Source organism: Mchenga conophoros, linkage group LG22 (genome assembly GCF_057382185.1).
Source record: "Mchenga conophoros isolate Kocher_MC1m ecotype Shallow Benthic linkage group LG22, M_conophoros_male_GT1.1, whole genome shotgun sequence".
Taxonomy (NCBI): domain Eukaryota; kingdom Metazoa; phylum Chordata; class Actinopteri; order Cichliformes; family Cichlidae; genus Mchenga; species Mchenga conophoros.
In genome coordinates this window covers 724002-740171 of record NC_140546.1, presented here as the reverse complement: position 1 = coordinate 740171, position 16170 = coordinate 724002, and the positions used below count along the sequence as shown (strand labels likewise).

Below are 16170 nucleotides of genomic sequence, written 5' to 3'. Positions count from 1 at the left end.
TACAAACCCAGCGTCTATTCCCATTGGTCAGTTCTCAAAAATCTACCCAGACACCAAAAGCGGGTTTAATCCTATTCGTCGAGTAGAAATGTTTTTAGAACAGGAATTAATTTGATTGGACGCCTTTTCCTGGTCTGCCCAGTTACAAAATAGACGAATTCTTCTGTCGAATTCTGCATAGCAACAGCGAAAGCGAAACCAGCTAATACAAAACGTAAAATTGACATGCATGTAGAAATGTTAGGAAGAAGCAGGGAGCTCAGGTTCTCAAGTCTGAAATGATCATTTAATATTAATAAACTGAATTCTCATTAACCACATAAAGGATATGGTTAAATATTATCTCTAATTGCTTAGGGTATAAAATCTACACTACTCTGCCTGGTTTACACCCAATGTCATTTACCCATTATATTGTATATTGTATAGCTTTCTTGTTATATGTAAAATTGTATTGTATTTATTTAAATTTTTACTTTTTAATTATTTTACCTGCATTTTTTAATCACTCTTATATTTAAATGTTCATTTGCTATTTTATCTAGGGATCGAGAGTAACGTAGTTTCTATTCTCTGTATGTCCTGTACATGTGGCAGAATTGACAATAAAGTTGACTTTGACTTTGACTTGATCTGTTTTTTTGCCTACAAACCCCAAGAATTTTATTGTGGATAAAAGATTAATTAAAAAAAAACACATTAGAATAAAGTCAACCATTCAAATGCCATGCTATGGTAAAACTATGTTGAACAGCTGATGCAAATCAGTGATTCTACTTTTACTGAGGACATATTTAGCTGTTTAATCTTCAAGGAAAACAGCTCTTTATTTTGTCACATGAATTTTCCATCATACAAAAGAGAAAGTACACAGAGTAAACAGGAACAGACAGGAAGAGAAAGGTTTGTTAGTGATGCTGAAACCCCTGCCTCTCGTCTTCATTCAAACGCGCTGCAGAGAAACATAAACACAAACATTAGTCACATTTACAGATTGCAAATAAAGCTTTGTTCACGCTGCTTACATATGACTGCTCACCCAACCATCCAGGCTGTCATGTTGTAAAGTTTGCAGACGACACAGCTGTGGTTGGTTGCTTCAGAAACGATGAGACCGGCTACAGGAAGGAGGTGGAACACTTGGAGGACTGGTGCAGGAAAAATCTCTGCTTAAATGACAAGAAGACGAAGGAGAAGATTGTGGACTTGAGGAGGGGAAGACACACACACACACACACCCCTGCACGTTGGAGGATCTGCACTCTAAGTAGTACCCAGCTACAAGTACCTGGGTGCGTACCTAGATAGCAACCTTACCTGGAAAAACACTTCCAGCCTGATCAGGAAGGCTCACCAGAAGCTCTACTTCCTGAGGCAGATGAGATGCGTGGGAATGGAGAGCTCAGTCCTCAACTCCTTTTACAGATGTGCGGTGGAGAGTGTTCTGTGCTCTGGCATCAACGTGTGGCACAGAAACTGCACTGAGGCAGAGAGGAAAGCTCTACACAGGGTGGTGAAGGAGGCAGTGTCCCAACCATCACAGACATATACACCTCCGGATGCAAGACGAGGGCCACCTGTATAGTGAAGGACCCCACTCACCCAGCACACTCACTTCTTGTCCCGCTCCCCTCAAGCAGGAGGCTGAGGAGCATTAAATGCAAAACCACCAGACTGAGAAACAGCTTCATTCCAGAAGCTGTGAGACTTTCTCGATACATAAATGGACAAGAACTGATATTGTAGTACCTTAACCACTACTGACACCATCACTTTATCAGTGCTGGACATCATGGTCATTTGCTGCTGTATCTATACTCCATACTGGTACTCAGGTTTTTGCACTATTTATTTTTTATTCTGTTTCTTTCGCTCCGGGACCGTGTGCACATCATTTCATTCCACCTCATGTAAACATGTGATGCGAATGACAATAAAGAATCCTTGAATTCTGTTCATCTGGACGTAGCGTTTTCAGTGGGAGAAACGTTTCGTCATCATCCTGGTGACTTCTTCGGTCTCAGCTGACTGCAGGTTTCCCCAACCTTATAAACAGTACATTTTCATAATATTGGGGAAACCTGCAGTCAGCTCAGACTAGCTAGCAAGCGCTGAAACAGCCCGCTCTTTCTCATTTCCAAATAATTCTTGATAATGATACATAAACCCAGCGTCTATTCCCATTGGTCAGTTCTCAAAAATCTACCCAGTCACCAAAAGCAGGTTTAATCCTATTCGTTGAGTAGAAAGGAGGCTGAGGTCTTTTAACATCTGCAGGAAGCTCCTGAGGATGTTTTACCAGTCGGTGGTTGCTGGAGTACTTTTCTATGCTGTGGTGTGCTGGGGGAGCAGCACAGCAAAGAAGGACTCATCCAGGCTGGAGAAACTGATCAGGAAGGCTGGCTCTGTGGTCGGCATGAAGCTGGACACTCTGGTGACAGTGGCAGAGAAAAGGACATTAAAGAAACTGATGGACATTATGGACAATGCTGGGCATCCTCTGCACACGGCCATTAACAACCAGAAGAGTCTGTTCAGTGACAGGTTGCTTCTCCCCAAGACAAGAACTAACAGACTTAAAAACTCCTTTGTCCCACACGCCATCAGACTGTTTAACTCCTCTCTGGAGGGGAGAGGGAGGGGAAACAGGAGGACAAAGGAGGGGGGAACAACTAAGCTGTAGTGCCTCTTCACCTCACTGTACAATACCTTTTGTGCAATACTTTTTGTAAATAGTCAACAGTGCAATAGACTCAATACTTGAAATGTGCAATTCACTTGTATTTTTATTTTTATTCCTATTTATTCTATTTATCCCCTTTGTATATTTTATTTATATTTGTCTCTGTATTTATATATGTGTGTGTGTGTGTGTGTGTGTGTGTGTGTGTGTGTGTGTGTGTGTGTGTGTGTATATATATATATATATATATATATATATATAACAATTCTGTAACTGTAACTTCGGTCGGTGCTGTGCTTTTTGGAAGTCGAATTTCCCAGAGGACCCACCCGAGGGATTAATAAAGTTCTATCTTATCTCTTATCTTAAATGTTTTTAGAACAGAAATTAATTTGATTGGAAGCCTTTTCCTGGTTTGCCCAGTTACAAAATAGACAAATTTTTCTGTCAAATTCTGCGTAGCAGCAGCAAAAGCGAAACCAATTCAAACAAAACAAAGTTGACATGCATGTAGAAGTGTTAGGAAGAAGCAGGGAGCTCAGGTTCTCCAGTCTGAGCATTTTATAATAACTGAATTCCCATTAACCACAAAGGATGTGGTTAAAATATTTACACGATCTCAAATTTCTTAGAGTAAATAATGCTTTTTCCCTACAAACCCCAAGAATTTTAATGTGGATAAAAGACTAATTCCAAAAAGTAAAAAAAAACAAAACCCCCATTAACCTCCTTTTTTTTTTTTTTTTTTTTTTTTTTTGGCCTGTCCCGTTTGGCTCTTTTGCCATCAGAATTGTTGTCTAAAGGCAAAGAAAGATGCCCAACGGATTTACTTTACCAAACTGACCATCCCAGCCTTGCCGTAATGGTCCATTTGATTCACCTTTTATTGTTTATTTTATTTTCACTTACTGAATACGGGACAGACTTGACTGGGGGAAAGAAGGGGAGAAAGAAAGAGGGAAAGAGAAACAGCTGAGAAGAGGGACGGGGGAGAAGGGCAAAAGACAAAACCTCCTGGGTTTTAAATGCACCTTAGAACACACATGCATCAACATTACAATGAGCGGGTGGAGGGAGGTTTGGAGTCTTCTCTCACCCCCGTTCTCTGCGACCTGCTGGAGCAGGGGGGCTAGGACTAGGAGGAGGAGTTGGCCGTCCGACTGCGGTCTGGAGTGTGGAGCCTTCCTGCTGCTGCGGAGTCGGGGCAGTCTGCCTCCCCCCACCGCAGGGAAAAGGGAAACACCACCTGGGTCTGGGTGCAGTTCCCCCCTCCAGGGGCGGGGGCACCTAGACCCGGTTTGTAGAGTACGCTTGGGGAGTGTGATCGTGTGTACAGCGTCTCTTTATGTCTGTCTCCACGTTGGTTGAGTGTGGAGTAAGTGCATATGAGAGCATGAGGGGGGGGAATGGATGTTTGTGTCTGTGTGTGCCTGTATGTCTGTGTCTATATGTCAGGTTGGGTGTCAGGCGTCACCTCTCTGGGGACATCTCAGGCCCTCCAAGGTTTGGAGGCCTATCTCCCCCCACCACCACTTCCCCTGCCAGTGGCGGACTCCCTCAGACATCGGTGCGTTGGTGGTTCTTTGTGTCCGGGGATGGGCGTCCAGGTACACACCGGCTCACTCCTTGGCGGCCGCTTATCGGGGCCTGGAGCCTGGGGCTCGCTCGGGCCACTTCGGAGGTGGGGTGCCCCCGGCCTCTTGGCCTGGGGCTCGGTCACTCAGGCGCAGCTGGCTGCCGGCGGAGCTCACGGGCGCGTCACTGCAACCCCCCCTGGCTTCTGCTCCGCGGCTGCTGAGTGAGCCCTCATCTGGGACTCTCCTCAGCTCTTTCTGGGACAGTGGCGCAGCTGCCCCTCTGTTGGGCTTCCTTGGTCTCTTGTGTTCTGGGGGCCTCTGGATGTCTGGAGTTTTGATCTCCTCCACACCTGCTTCACGCCCTGGAGGACGGGGCTGTGGCCCCCCCACACCCTCTAGCAGATTATTACATGGAAGAACCTTTTAAAAAACAAAAAACAAGCGCGTCCATGCTCACAGGTGTACACACGGGTGATCGCACCCACAAACTACACCCTTTTTGGCTCCTACCTCAAAGCACACTGTGTTCTGTTGATCTTATGTGCTGCACAATAATGTTTAACATTTAGTATTTACTGTCATATTCCCATATATCATTGTGATGTTGTTTATTCTATTACTCTTGTTCTCTTCTGCTTGCTTTCTTTTTTCTTTCTCAGCAGGTGATCCAGGTGATCGATATATGCATTTTTTTTTCTCTGCCCGTTCTGTTGGTTTTTGTCTTTTGCCCTTCCCCATTAACTTCCTAGGACCTGGCGTCCACATATGTGGACATCACATTTTGGGTTATTTAGACCAAAATACTCAATTTTCCTCTACATATCCACTTACAAGGACATTATACTGCTTGTGTTCTATCAACATTTTAAACAAATATCCTCATATGTGGCTCTCATTTTTCTTAGAAACAAAAATTAGGTTTTAAAAAATCTGGTAATTCTTTGTTTTTACATTCATCGGGTCCCAATCAGCCCAAATTTCAAAGAGAAATTAAAAATGCTGCTGTGGAAGAGTTCGGGTCTTAGGAGGTTAAAATAAATTAAACTCTTTAAACCAACGTGCAGTAGTAAAAATCTGTGGAACAGCTGATATAAATCAGTGATTCTACTTTTACTGAGGACAAATTTAACTGTTTCATCTGAAGATAATCTTCAATAATCTGCAGATGACAAATAAACCAAGGAAAACAGCTCTCTTTATTTCTTACATTTATTTTCCATCATACAAAAGAGAAAGTACAGAGTAAACTGGAGCAAACAGGAGAAGGGTTTGTTAGTGATGCTGAGACCGCTGCCACTTCTCTTCATTCAAACCCGCTGCAGAGAAACATGAAGAAAAATGTCAGTCACATCTACAGATTGTAAATAAAGCTTTGTTTGTATCTGATCAACATTTTCATTACAGTGAAGTCAGGTGTTCTGCTTGGTTATGCTATCGACATATTGGTGGTGGTTACTCTCAGAAACAGTTTTTAAACTTGGAGGAAAAATCCCTAACTCTTCCTCGTCTTCTGACCTTTGACCCTACCTGACCATGTGGGCTATGTCCCAGTTGGTTTCAGAAGACAGGGGTCCGAGGATCTCCACGCCCTCTTCGGTGACGATAGCGATCTCGTGCTGAAATGAAACAGAAATAAAATTGTTACTTTCTCCGGATGGCGTCCAGTACACCTGAGTGTGCGCGGCGGTGCGACTTACTCTGTTGTAGGAGCGAGCATCTCTGTAGTACAACACCTTGAGGCACCGCTCCACCAGCTCCCGTGCCTCCTGTTTGGTGATCTCCACCTTGTTCTCCACCACCTCCCTCATCAGAGGCTGCACACAGATTCAACACAGCTTTACTGGCACATGTCCAAACTCAGCACAAACACTCCATCACTGGTCTCCGCGGTAACGCTCTAATGCCTCAACTGTTAGTCAGCTGTATGACCACACCTTAAAAACCTTTAGACATGATTAACCTTCTAAAGCCAGCAGAGCGTTACAGCTGAAACTCACCTGAGCCAAGTATGCACCAAAGCCTGTAGCCACTGTGGGAGCCTCATAAGCCACGCCCAGTTTATCCACGTAACCTAGGAAACTGGAGAGAAGGAAGGCGGCAACCTGGTGAGAGAAGAGCTACTTCCCATTTCAGGTTCACCTCTAACAGGTAAACATGCTGAAATGCATCGTGGGAGTTATATACTTCTTTCTTTTTTTTTTAAAAACCGCCGTATCCATGAGCACCAAAAACATAAAACATTAAAGAAACAAAACTGACCTAGAACTAAAAAACAGGCGGTAACAAATACGAATGCAGCTTGACTGGTCTGACCCCAACCACCCCCCCACCCAGAGTCTCACCTCTCCCCGTTGTAGAAGCCACCGATGACTACGGTATTCCACAGTGGGTTCATGCGGCTGCGGCGGTTGTACATGACGCGGGTGAGCCACGAGTGCACGGCCTTTGGGCTGTAGCTGTGCCCGTCACCTAGCAACTCCTCATCGATACTGACGGAAAACGACACCAGTGAGATGGGAAGGGGGATGTACAAGTGTGTGTATGTGAGTGTGCACATACGTGTGTGTGTGCACGCGCTTACACCATCTGCTCGATGACCTGTTTCAGGTGTTGGTAGTCGGCGTAGTCGCCCGAGGCTCCCAGGATGGTGCTGTTGTTCACCTGTGGAGGAAACACCAATATTAAAGTTGCTGAAACAAGCAGTCGGTCAGCTGACCTCTGCTGGTGGTGGCATCACCTTCATGAGGCGGGAGATGTTCCTGAAGCGAGCCAGAGAGCCATACGAGCCCAGCATGTCTGCGGCGATCACCACCCCGCCAGTGAATTTCACACCAAGTACCGACGTTCCTGTAACCATCGGGTTCCTGTGGAAGGAGGACGGGGCACAGTTACTTTAAACAAGTCCAATGGTGGTGTAATTAGCCTGTGCGATGGAACATGTGAAAACCCAGAGGGCAGAGATCATGTCCTACTGAGAGGACATCTCAGCTGGCCCTGGCATGCCTCGATGTTCCCCCAGATAAGCTGGGGCCATTGCCCCGTGGCTCGACTTCAACTAAGCAGAAGAAAATACCTAGATGCTTTACTGTCTCGATATTTTAGATGTAGAACTTTTATTGAAGTGGTTGTCATGAATTTTTGAACAGTGTGCATCGTTACTAATGCACGGCACAACACACAAACAACACGCATGTTTCTTCGTTGTCTGGACTGTGTGTGTGTATAGATATATATATTCTAACACACATACATTGTGAACTTATATATTTCACAATGCACGATGAAAGGTGTCACACAGTTAAGCAGCATGATTCTGCCTTTGTCCAGTTAATGGTCGTCAATTTTAACTTGCTATCGAAGTGATTCTTACTTTTAGACTAGCCTAATCTTTCTCCTCTTTTACTCAGCTAAGAAACTAGTTGCCAGGAACACGCCTACATGTAACAGAAAATAACTATGCTACCCACAATCCTCTGCTTAAACGTCTGATTGGTGGAGGGCACAGTTACCTTGGAAGTGATAATACACACACACAGTATGATCTGAACAGAAAGGACTTGGCTAAAGGAGGTCAGAGGTCATTCTCATGGGAGCAGTAGTTCATTCGCCTGTAGCCACTCTGATTGGTTAGTTTCTAAAGCATCACTCTGTTGATAAACAGTAAATTGCGCCCTGTGGATAACGCGTCTGCTCTCAGTCACCCACCCGTTACCATGGTGACGTAAGCAGACGCACCCTCAGGATGCTGAAAGCTCTGCATGGACAAGCCTGGCTGTATTTCCCGTAAACCTCCACACTGCAGTGACAGATCACTGACGCCTGTCCTCGAGTATTGCTGCCTGGGTCACAATTTTAACCCTGTTAACTCTGAGTGCACGTCCCAAGATGGCGCTAGTGCCAGCAAACAGCAGTGAAGCTGCTCGAGGAACGGGTCCACCCAACTCAACCAAACCTGTTGTTGAAACACCGCACGAGAGTTCAGGCGGACTCAGGTGTGACCCGTGGGTCTCCCGTCGGCGCTGACGTTACTCAGCGGAAAGGACGGAGAATACCCAGCGTTTAAATCAGTGTAACCCGGCAGTTAGCTTAGCATTAGCTAGCCTCCTCCATGATGATGCAGCACTCAAACCGAAACCCCGGCACCGGCACCGGGACCGGCCCCGGAGCAGGACCGCGGCTCACTCACAGTGTGTGTCGGACCGGTCCACAAGCTGTGCCTGCCCCGCTACTGCTGCTCCCGGGGAAGGAGTAAAAGTGTCCCGGCTTCGGACCGTCCTCCCACAGACTCAACTTCATTCTACCAGACTCCATGTTAGATACTGCCGGAAGTGACGACAACGGCCCTTCTTTTAGGCGATTAGCCGGTTTGATGTCACAGGATGGCGTTTTACCGCCGCCTACTAACGGGAGGAAACAATACAGCGCGTCAGTAGTGAACCTGAACTAAAGTCTTAAAATATTCTAAAACCATAAATTTTAACTGGAATAATTTCTTAAAATTATAATAAAAGAAAAAACAATTAAAAAACCAGCAGTTTACTGGTGTTTCCTGTGTTGCTGCCTCATTCTGATTGTGCTGTTGCTGATTTACCTTTAATTTGAAGATAATGAAAAAGAATATCTTTAAATAGCTTATCTCTGCTCTGATTTAATAACACACAGTGGCAGAGATAAATACTTCAACATCTGTCTTTCCCAAGTATGAAAAAATGTGAAGTAGATTCAGATTCTAAATGTGAAAAGGAAAATAATTGTGGACGCAGCCAACTTTTGAGATGAAATTCAGAATAATTTAGAAATACTAAACTGCAACAAATACAGACTCAAGAGAATGCTATTTCTGAAGCGCAAAACCTTACTGAGTATAGGAGACGGTGACGAGCCAAGGTTCCAGAGAGGGAGGTTTGCCAGGTTGGTAAGCTGAAGGAGGTGAGATATCTGACCTTTTTTTTAAAACTGTAAACATACAAACACGAACATACACGCCGAAAAGGAAGGAACAAGAGGTCATGGGATGATTATTAACAAAATCAAGTACAATAGTTACTTTTGCAGTAAAAGTTAGAAGCAAAATTGTATGATCCAACTGTACAATCTCACCTAGTCTGCTTCAAGAGCCAAACGATAACACCATTTCTCCCACATTTTCTTCCTGGGTCCTTTGGAGCCTTATAGCACATGTCATTTGCTCTAATGCATGTAACTGTTTCATAACAAAAATAAATAAAATGCCTGTTAAGGGGCATTTCTGAAGCCAGCACTTTGTGATGGCTTTTTTGTTGGCTGCTGACATAACTTTCAGAAGGTATTTATCTGTACTGTTCAAGTGATCTGAAACAAGTTTTGCCATGTTGTGGAAAAAGAATGACCAGTAGGACAAGCGAGAAAATGCCCTGAGCGGTGCAGTAAAACAATGGGCTCAAACGCCTTTTCCTCTCCTTCAGGGTCAACCGCAAGCACCGACTCTGCATGGGCTCCACTGGTGGCTGAAGAGAAGAGTGGGCGGTGTGGGGACGGACAACAGAGGTGAACTAGGTGCCTTATGGGCCTTGTAGTTCTTTTCAGCTTCCCTTTGCCTCAGGCAGTTGTCAATCGTGAAAGTAAGGGAGGTTAATTCCTCAAAAGAAGCAGGTTCACTGGTCTTTCATCTGGTCATTTAGTGCCTGCAAAAATACAGCCCACTGTGATGGTACTCATAACTATTCAATGATCATTGATCAATGATCATGGCAGTTTGCATAGAATAATCCTTTAATTGTCCCACAAGGGGAAATTTGGTTGTAACAGTAGCAAAAACACACATATACAAAAAGAACAGGACACAGGTGAGAAACACAACTTTAACATATTTACATCATGGACAATAGTTACCAAAGCAGAGTCCTGTACAGTTATTAAAACTAAAGTACAGATAAGTGGCAAACAGAGCAGGATACTGAAAGATGTTTAAAGATTTAAGAATATTTAGAATAATTAGAAAAGTGCAGATTGTGTGATTGTACCTGTGCATTAAAAAGTAAACGTGTAACTTCCAAAAAGTTAGCGTATATAAGCTGAGAAAAGTAATATGCACCTATAACAGTAGCAGTTGTTCGGTTGATTAGTGCAGTTACAGCGCTGATGTAAAGATCTATGCTTGTTGGGAGCAGTTCTGATTGTACAGTCTGACAGCTGCAGGGAGGAAGGAAACGCTCCTTCATGCATCGAGGATGCAGCAGTCGGTGACTGAAGCAGCTCTGCAGCAACACTTACATGGGGTCATTCTTCAGGTCGAGGTTGGGCAGCAGAGGCATGTTGAGGACCGTCTTCCTCCTGATGCCGCTGTAACAGTACGTTTCAGCGGGTTAAGGAAGGCTAAAGGTTACTCCTGGCATTCCTGACCTTAGACTGGGTTCGGGTTTTCTGCACTTTTAATCTGAAAGGATATTTGGACTGTCCTCGGCCTCCGAGCCGTCTCGCTTTGATGTTGGGAAAAATGTCTCTGATGATCTTCCCAAAGTTGGCGGCGCTCAGAGGACGCTGCTGCAGGTTCTCACAGTACCTCCTGCAGGACAGACAGACGCACAGTCAGGAAAGCATCGGAGCGCCATGGCAACCAGATCTATGTCAAACCACCCTTGTTACAAGGTCACTGTGTGTGTGTGTGATTTCTGACTTGTAGGTCTCGTAGACGTCCTGTTTGGGCAGGCAGGTGTCTGAATGCTCCTCCAGGTGACTGCGGATCCAGTTACAGGTGTGAAGCTGGTCGGCCGTGTTAAATGAACTCGAATCGCTGCCGCTGAGAACACAAATTCAAGATTTACAGAGGTTCACCGTTTCTGACAGAAAAACGACAAATCACAAACTATCAGGATAAAAAACAAAGGAGCAAAATGGAGAAGCAACGTCACCTTTTGTCTCCAGAACTCGGTCCAGAGGGCAGCTGCAGGTACAGGTACAACTTGTCATTGTCAGAGAAACGCTGAACATCTTGCTGTTGAAAAAAACCCCACAGTGAATGAACCAGACCTGAGGTGAGCACCAAACCAGACTTTAACCTCACATCAAGTTTCTTACCAGGATCTGCTCTACTTTGGTCTGAACGTGTTTCCTGTAAGAGGACAGAGGACATGCTGATCAGATCCATCACGAACACCACACAGGGACGTCAGAGCTTCAGAAATTCTAATCCCCATTTTCACACACAAACACTTCCTGCTTCATTGCCCTCACTCAGACTTACGAGATGTTGCTCTTCAGTTTCTGCAGCAGCATGCTGGGCTCAGTGTCACCCTCCCCTGTCTCCAGACCGCCCTGGCCCCTCCGGGAGGCCTCGGCCCGTTGGTGACACTGGTCCTCGGACATCAGGACCAACTAACCAATGCTGTGAAACACCATCTGAGAGAGACACACAGGAAAACGCACACTGTAAGGACAAAAGCAGCAACTGAAGCCAGCTTTGTGGATGCTGTCCAGTCTGGGGCCTGCCGTCTGCCTGCAGCGAGCTCTTTATTCATTTTTTTTTTTAAATCTTTGCAGGGTTTGTCTGCAGTTCTCTTCTCAACAAACTCTGCTGTGCGTATTGCAGCCCACTTGTCAACCGATCAAATTGTGTCATCCACGCTCAACAATGTGCAGTCAGGATCTTGGAAGACTGCACGCAGACCCCCCCCCCCACCAATAATGTACATGGACAGACACATTTAAAACCAGCCTGCCCACCTGCAGTTCCTCTGAAGTTCAGCAGAGGGGCCAGCATAGGGTCAGTCCCCACAGACTCCCATAGCTTTCCAGCAGAACTAACCATGTTTAATAAAATATGATGAGACACTAACTGTGTTCAGGAAACAGTTTAAGAACTAATTTGATCAGCTTTGGCCTAAAAATCAACAATTAGTTACTAGGACATCAGGCAGGTGTGGCTCTCAATGCAGTTCACAGTCCTGCTGCAGTCCAGTGTTGGGATCCAGCGGGCCCTGAGGTATCACTGCTGCCCAGGCACATACACACGCACGAGCCCAGCTGAACATATTAGTGATGGGATTTCCGGCTCTTTTTAGAGATCCGGCTCTTTCGGTTCGGCTCACTAAAAAGAGCCGGCTCTTTCGGCTCCGAACCGGCTCTTCAGGTTGTTTTGTTGCTTTAATTAATTTATTATTAACAATAATATAAAATTATGCACAAAAAGAATTACTAACGTAAAACAAAGTGGTTTTATTTATATACCGGTATGTTTATATATAAATATATGCGGTGGCCCCTAGAGACAAAACACGTACAAACTCCGAAAAACATTTCTAGCATGAACTGAACTTCCAAAGCAGAGCTACTAGATCACTTAAATTACACAATTGAAAGCATGTGTGTATTGTTTGTGTATTTATACACAGGCACTCATATATATTCAAATAATTTTTAAAAAAGTTCATTTACCTGTTACTACCACACACCAAATCCGGTTGTTGGTACTTGCTGGCTTGTGTAGCCACAAGATACCAAAAGCTCCACACTGACTACAAACCCAGCGTCTATTCCCATTGGTCAGTTCTCAAAAATCTACCCAGACACCAAAAGCGGGTTTAATCCTATTCGTCGAGTAGAAATGTTTTTAGAACAGGAATTAATTTGATTGGACGCCTTTTCCTGGTCTGCCCAGTTACAAAATAGACGAATTCTTCTGTCGAATTCTGCATAGCAACAGCGAAAGCGAAACCGGCTCAGACAAAACGTAAAATTGACATGCATGTAGAAATGTTAGGAAGAAGCAGGGAGCTCAGGTTCTCCAGTCTGAAATGATCATCTAATATTAATAAACGGAATTCTCATTAACCACATAAAGGATATGGTTAAATATTATCTCAAATTTCTTAGGGTAAAAAATCTGTTTTTTTGCCTACAAACCCCAAGAATTTTATTGTGGATAAAAGATTAATAAAAAAAAACACATTAGAATAAAGTCAACCATTCAAATGCCATGCTATGGTAAAACTATGTTGAACAGCTGATGCAAATCAGTGATTCTACTTTTACTGAGGACATATTTAGCTGTTTAATCTTCAAGGAAAACAGCTCTTTATTTTGTCACATGAATTTTCCATCATACAAAAGAGAAAGTACACAGAGTAAACAGGAACAGACAGGAAGAGAAAGGTTTGTTAGTGATGCTGAAACCCCTGCCTCTCGTCTTCATTCAAACGCGCTGCAGAGAAACATGAACACAAACATTAGTCACATTTACAGATTGCAAATAAAGCTTTGTTCACGCTGCTTACATATGACTGCTCACCCAACCATCCAGGCTGTCATGTTGTAAAGTTTGCAGACGACACAGCTGTGGTTGGTTGCTTCAGAAACGATGAGACCGGCTACAGGAAGGAGGTGGAACACTTGGAGGACTGGTGCAGGAAAAATCTCTGCTTAAATGACAAGAAGACGAAGGAGAAGATTGTGGACTTGAGGAGGGGAAGACACACACACACACACACCCCTGCACGTTGGAGGATCTGCACTCTAAGTAGTACCCAGCTACAAGTACCTGGGTGCGTACCTAGATAGCAACCTTACCTGGAAAAACACTTCCAGCCTGATCAGGAAGGCTCACCAGAGGCTCTACTTCCTGAGGCAGATGAGATGTGTGGGAATCTCCTTTTACAGATGTGCGGTGGAGAGTGTTCTGTGCTCTGGCATCAACGTGTGGCACAGAAACTGCACTGAGGCAGAGAGGAAAGCTCTACACAGGGTGGTGAAGGAGGCAGTGTCCCAACCATCACAGACATATACACCTCCAGATGCAAGACGAGCTCAGGGAGCTCAGGTTCTCCAGTCTGAGCATTTTATAATAACTGAATTCTCATTAACCACATAAAGGATGTGGTTAAAATATTTACACGATCTCAAATTTCTTAGAGTAAATAATGCTTTTTCCCTACAAACCCCAAGACTTTTAATGTGGATAAAAGACTAATTCCAAAAAGTAAAAAAACAAAACCCCCATTAACCTCTTTAGAACCTGGCGTCCACATATGTGGACATCACATTTTGGGTTATTTAGACCAAAATACTCAATTTTCCTCTACATATCCACTTACAAGGACATTATACTGCTTGTGTTCTATCAACATTTTAAACAAATATCCTCATATGTGGCTCTCATTTTTCTTAGAAACAAAAATTAGGTTGAAAAAAAATCTGGTAATTCTTTGTTTTTACATTCATCGGGTCCCAATCAGCCCAAATTTCAAAGAGAAATTAAAAATGCTGCTGTGGAAGAGTTCGGGTCTTAGGAGGTTAAAATAAATTAAACTCTTTAAACCAACGTGCAGTAGTAAAAATCTGTGGAACAGCTGATATAAATCAGTGATTCTACTTTTACTGAGGACAAATTTAACTGTTTCATCTGAAGATAATCTTCAATAATCTGCAGATGACAAATAAACCAAGGAAAACAGCTCTCTTTATTTCTTACATTTATTTTCCATCATACAAAAGAGAAAGTACAGAGTAAACTGGAGCAAACAGGAGAAGGGTTTGTTAGTGATGCTGAGACCGCTGCCACTTCTCTTCATTCAAACCCGCTGCAGAGAAACATGAAGAAAAATGTCAGTCACATCTACAGATTGTAAATAAAGCTTTGTTTGTATCTGATCAACATTTTCATTACAGTGAAGTCAGGTGTTCTGCTTGGTTATGCTATCGACATATTGGTGGTGGTTACTCTCAGAAACAGTTTTTAAACTTGGAGGAAAAATCCCTAACTCTTCCTCGTCTTCTGACCTTTGACCCTACCTGACCATGTGGGCTATGTCCCAGTTGGTTTCAGAAGACAGGGGTCCGAGGATCTCCACGCCCTCTTCGGTGACGATAGCGATCTCGTGCTGAAATGAAACAGAAATAAAATTGTTACTTTCTCCGGATGGCGTCCAGTACACCTGAGTGTGCGCGGCGGTGCGACTTACTCTGTTGTAGGAGCGAGCATCTCTGTAGTACAACACCTTGAGGCACCGCTCCACCAGTTCCCGTGCCTCCTGTTTGGTGATCTCCACCTTGTTCTCCACCACCTCCCTCATCAGAGGCTGCACACAGATTCAACACAGCTTTACTGGCACATGTCCAAACTCAGCACAAACACTCCATCACTGGTCTCCGCGGTAACGCTCTAATGCAAATGTCAATCATTTCTTGGAAGAACTGCTCTCAGATACTGGATAAGCAAAAGTCTTTTTCAGGTCATTGAAGAAAGCATCATATCGGGAGGAAGCAATAGGATGAAAAGTGAAAAATGCTTTGGCCCACAAAAGCGCTCTTCCCCTCAGTAATCTCCCACCTTAAGAAAGCTTAGTGGCGTTATCAGGGAAAGAGTGTGACAAGCAGCTTAAGGCTGGGGAACATTGTGATAAGAATCCCCCACAACATCCCAACTCGTGGTTTAAGCAAAACACTGTTGCTAAGCATGCCCACGACATCGACGTCGATGGATGGACCGTTGGACAGAAGGATGGATGATGGATGGGTGAACAGTCGAATGGATGGATGGAAGGATGGACAGATGGATGATCGGTGGGTGGATGGATGAATGTTGCATGGATAAATGCTTTTATTCCAATTTATAGACCACACTGAAACACCTCGAACCTTCACAGGACTTTTTCCCTTGACATTTCTTCCCCACGGATGTTCTGATATCCATGATCTCACTTTGAAATCCATCAAAGGACCAAAGTGGATACCATAGTGAGCCGGCTCTGGATCTCAGCCTACGTGATGCTGCTGATTTATCTGCTTTTGTTTGTGTAATGAAACTGTCGTTTAAAGAAATCAAAGAGAGAGTTCAGGCACACACTGACAGGATGCTTTTATTCATTTCCATTTTTTCTCAGTACACAGAACTCCTGCACAGAATCTCTCACTTTGTGCCCACTTGGTTTCACAGGT

General features: G+C 44.1%; 2 protein-coding genes across 3 annotated transcripts; both read right to left on the bottom strand.

The window, feature by feature from the left end:
• Positions 1–5437: 5437 nt before the first annotated feature.
• Positions 5438–8606, bottom strand: psmb4 (proteasome 20S subunit beta 4). The gene is made up of 8 exons (XM_085262679.1): positions 8447–8606; positions 6998–7124; positions 6842–6921; positions 6603–6749; positions 6258–6339; positions 5958–6074; positions 5788–5876; positions 5438–5576 (listed from the first exon to the last, which is right to left on the bottom strand). Exons 1-8 carry the CDS (start codon positions 8569–8571, stop codon positions 5564–5566), a joined length of 780 nt encoding a protein of 259 aa, XP_085118805.1. The 5' UTR covers positions 8572–8606; the 3' UTR covers positions 5438–5563.
• A 1902-nt stretch (positions 8607–10508) lies between these two features.
• LOC146548443 (DNA-binding protein RFX5-like) lies at positions 10509–12226 on the bottom strand. 2 transcript variants are annotated; one of them, XM_085262662.1, is made up of 7 exons: positions 11962–12226; positions 11483–11637; positions 11317–11350; positions 11151–11233; positions 10916–11038; positions 10688–10804; positions 10509–10593 (listed from the first exon to the last, which is right to left on the bottom strand). In XM_085262662.1, the coding sequence occupies exons 2-7, from the start codon at positions 11602–11604 to the stop codon at positions 10509–10511; spliced, it is 564 nt and encodes a 187-aa protein (XP_085118788.1). In that variant the 5' UTR covers positions 11605–11637; positions 11962–12226. The 2 variants fall into 2 exon arrangements, with proteins under 2 accessions (XP_085118788.1, XP_085118789.1); XM_085262663.1 differs by having other exon boundaries at positions 12141–12220.
• Positions 12227–16170: the final 3944 nt, after the last annotated feature.

Coding starts and splice junctions, on each gene's coding strand:
- psmb4 (XM_085262679.1), bottom strand. CDS start 8,571: ATGGAGTCTGGTAGAATGAAGTTGAGTCTGTGGGAGGACGGTCCGAAG. Junction 7,125..8,446: donor GGACCGGTCCGACACACACT/GTGAGTGAGCCG, acceptor CTCCTTCCACAG/GAACCCGATGGTTACAGGAA. Junction 6,075..6,257: donor TTGGTGCATACTTGGCTCAG/GTGAGTTTCAGC, acceptor ATCTGTGTGCAG/CCTCTGATGAGGGAGGTGGT.
- LOC146548443 (XM_085262662.1), bottom strand. CDS start 11,604: ATGTCCGAGGACCAGTGTCACCAACGGGCCGAGGCCTCCCGGAGGGGC. Junction 11,234..11,316: donor CCAAAGTAGAGCAGATCCTG/GTAAGAAACTTG, acceptor TTTTTTCAACAG/CAAGATGTTCAGCGTTTCTC. Junction 10,805..10,915: donor GACGTCTACGAGACCTACAA/GTCAGAAATCAC, acceptor TCTGTCCTGCAG/GAGGTACTGTGAGAACCTGC.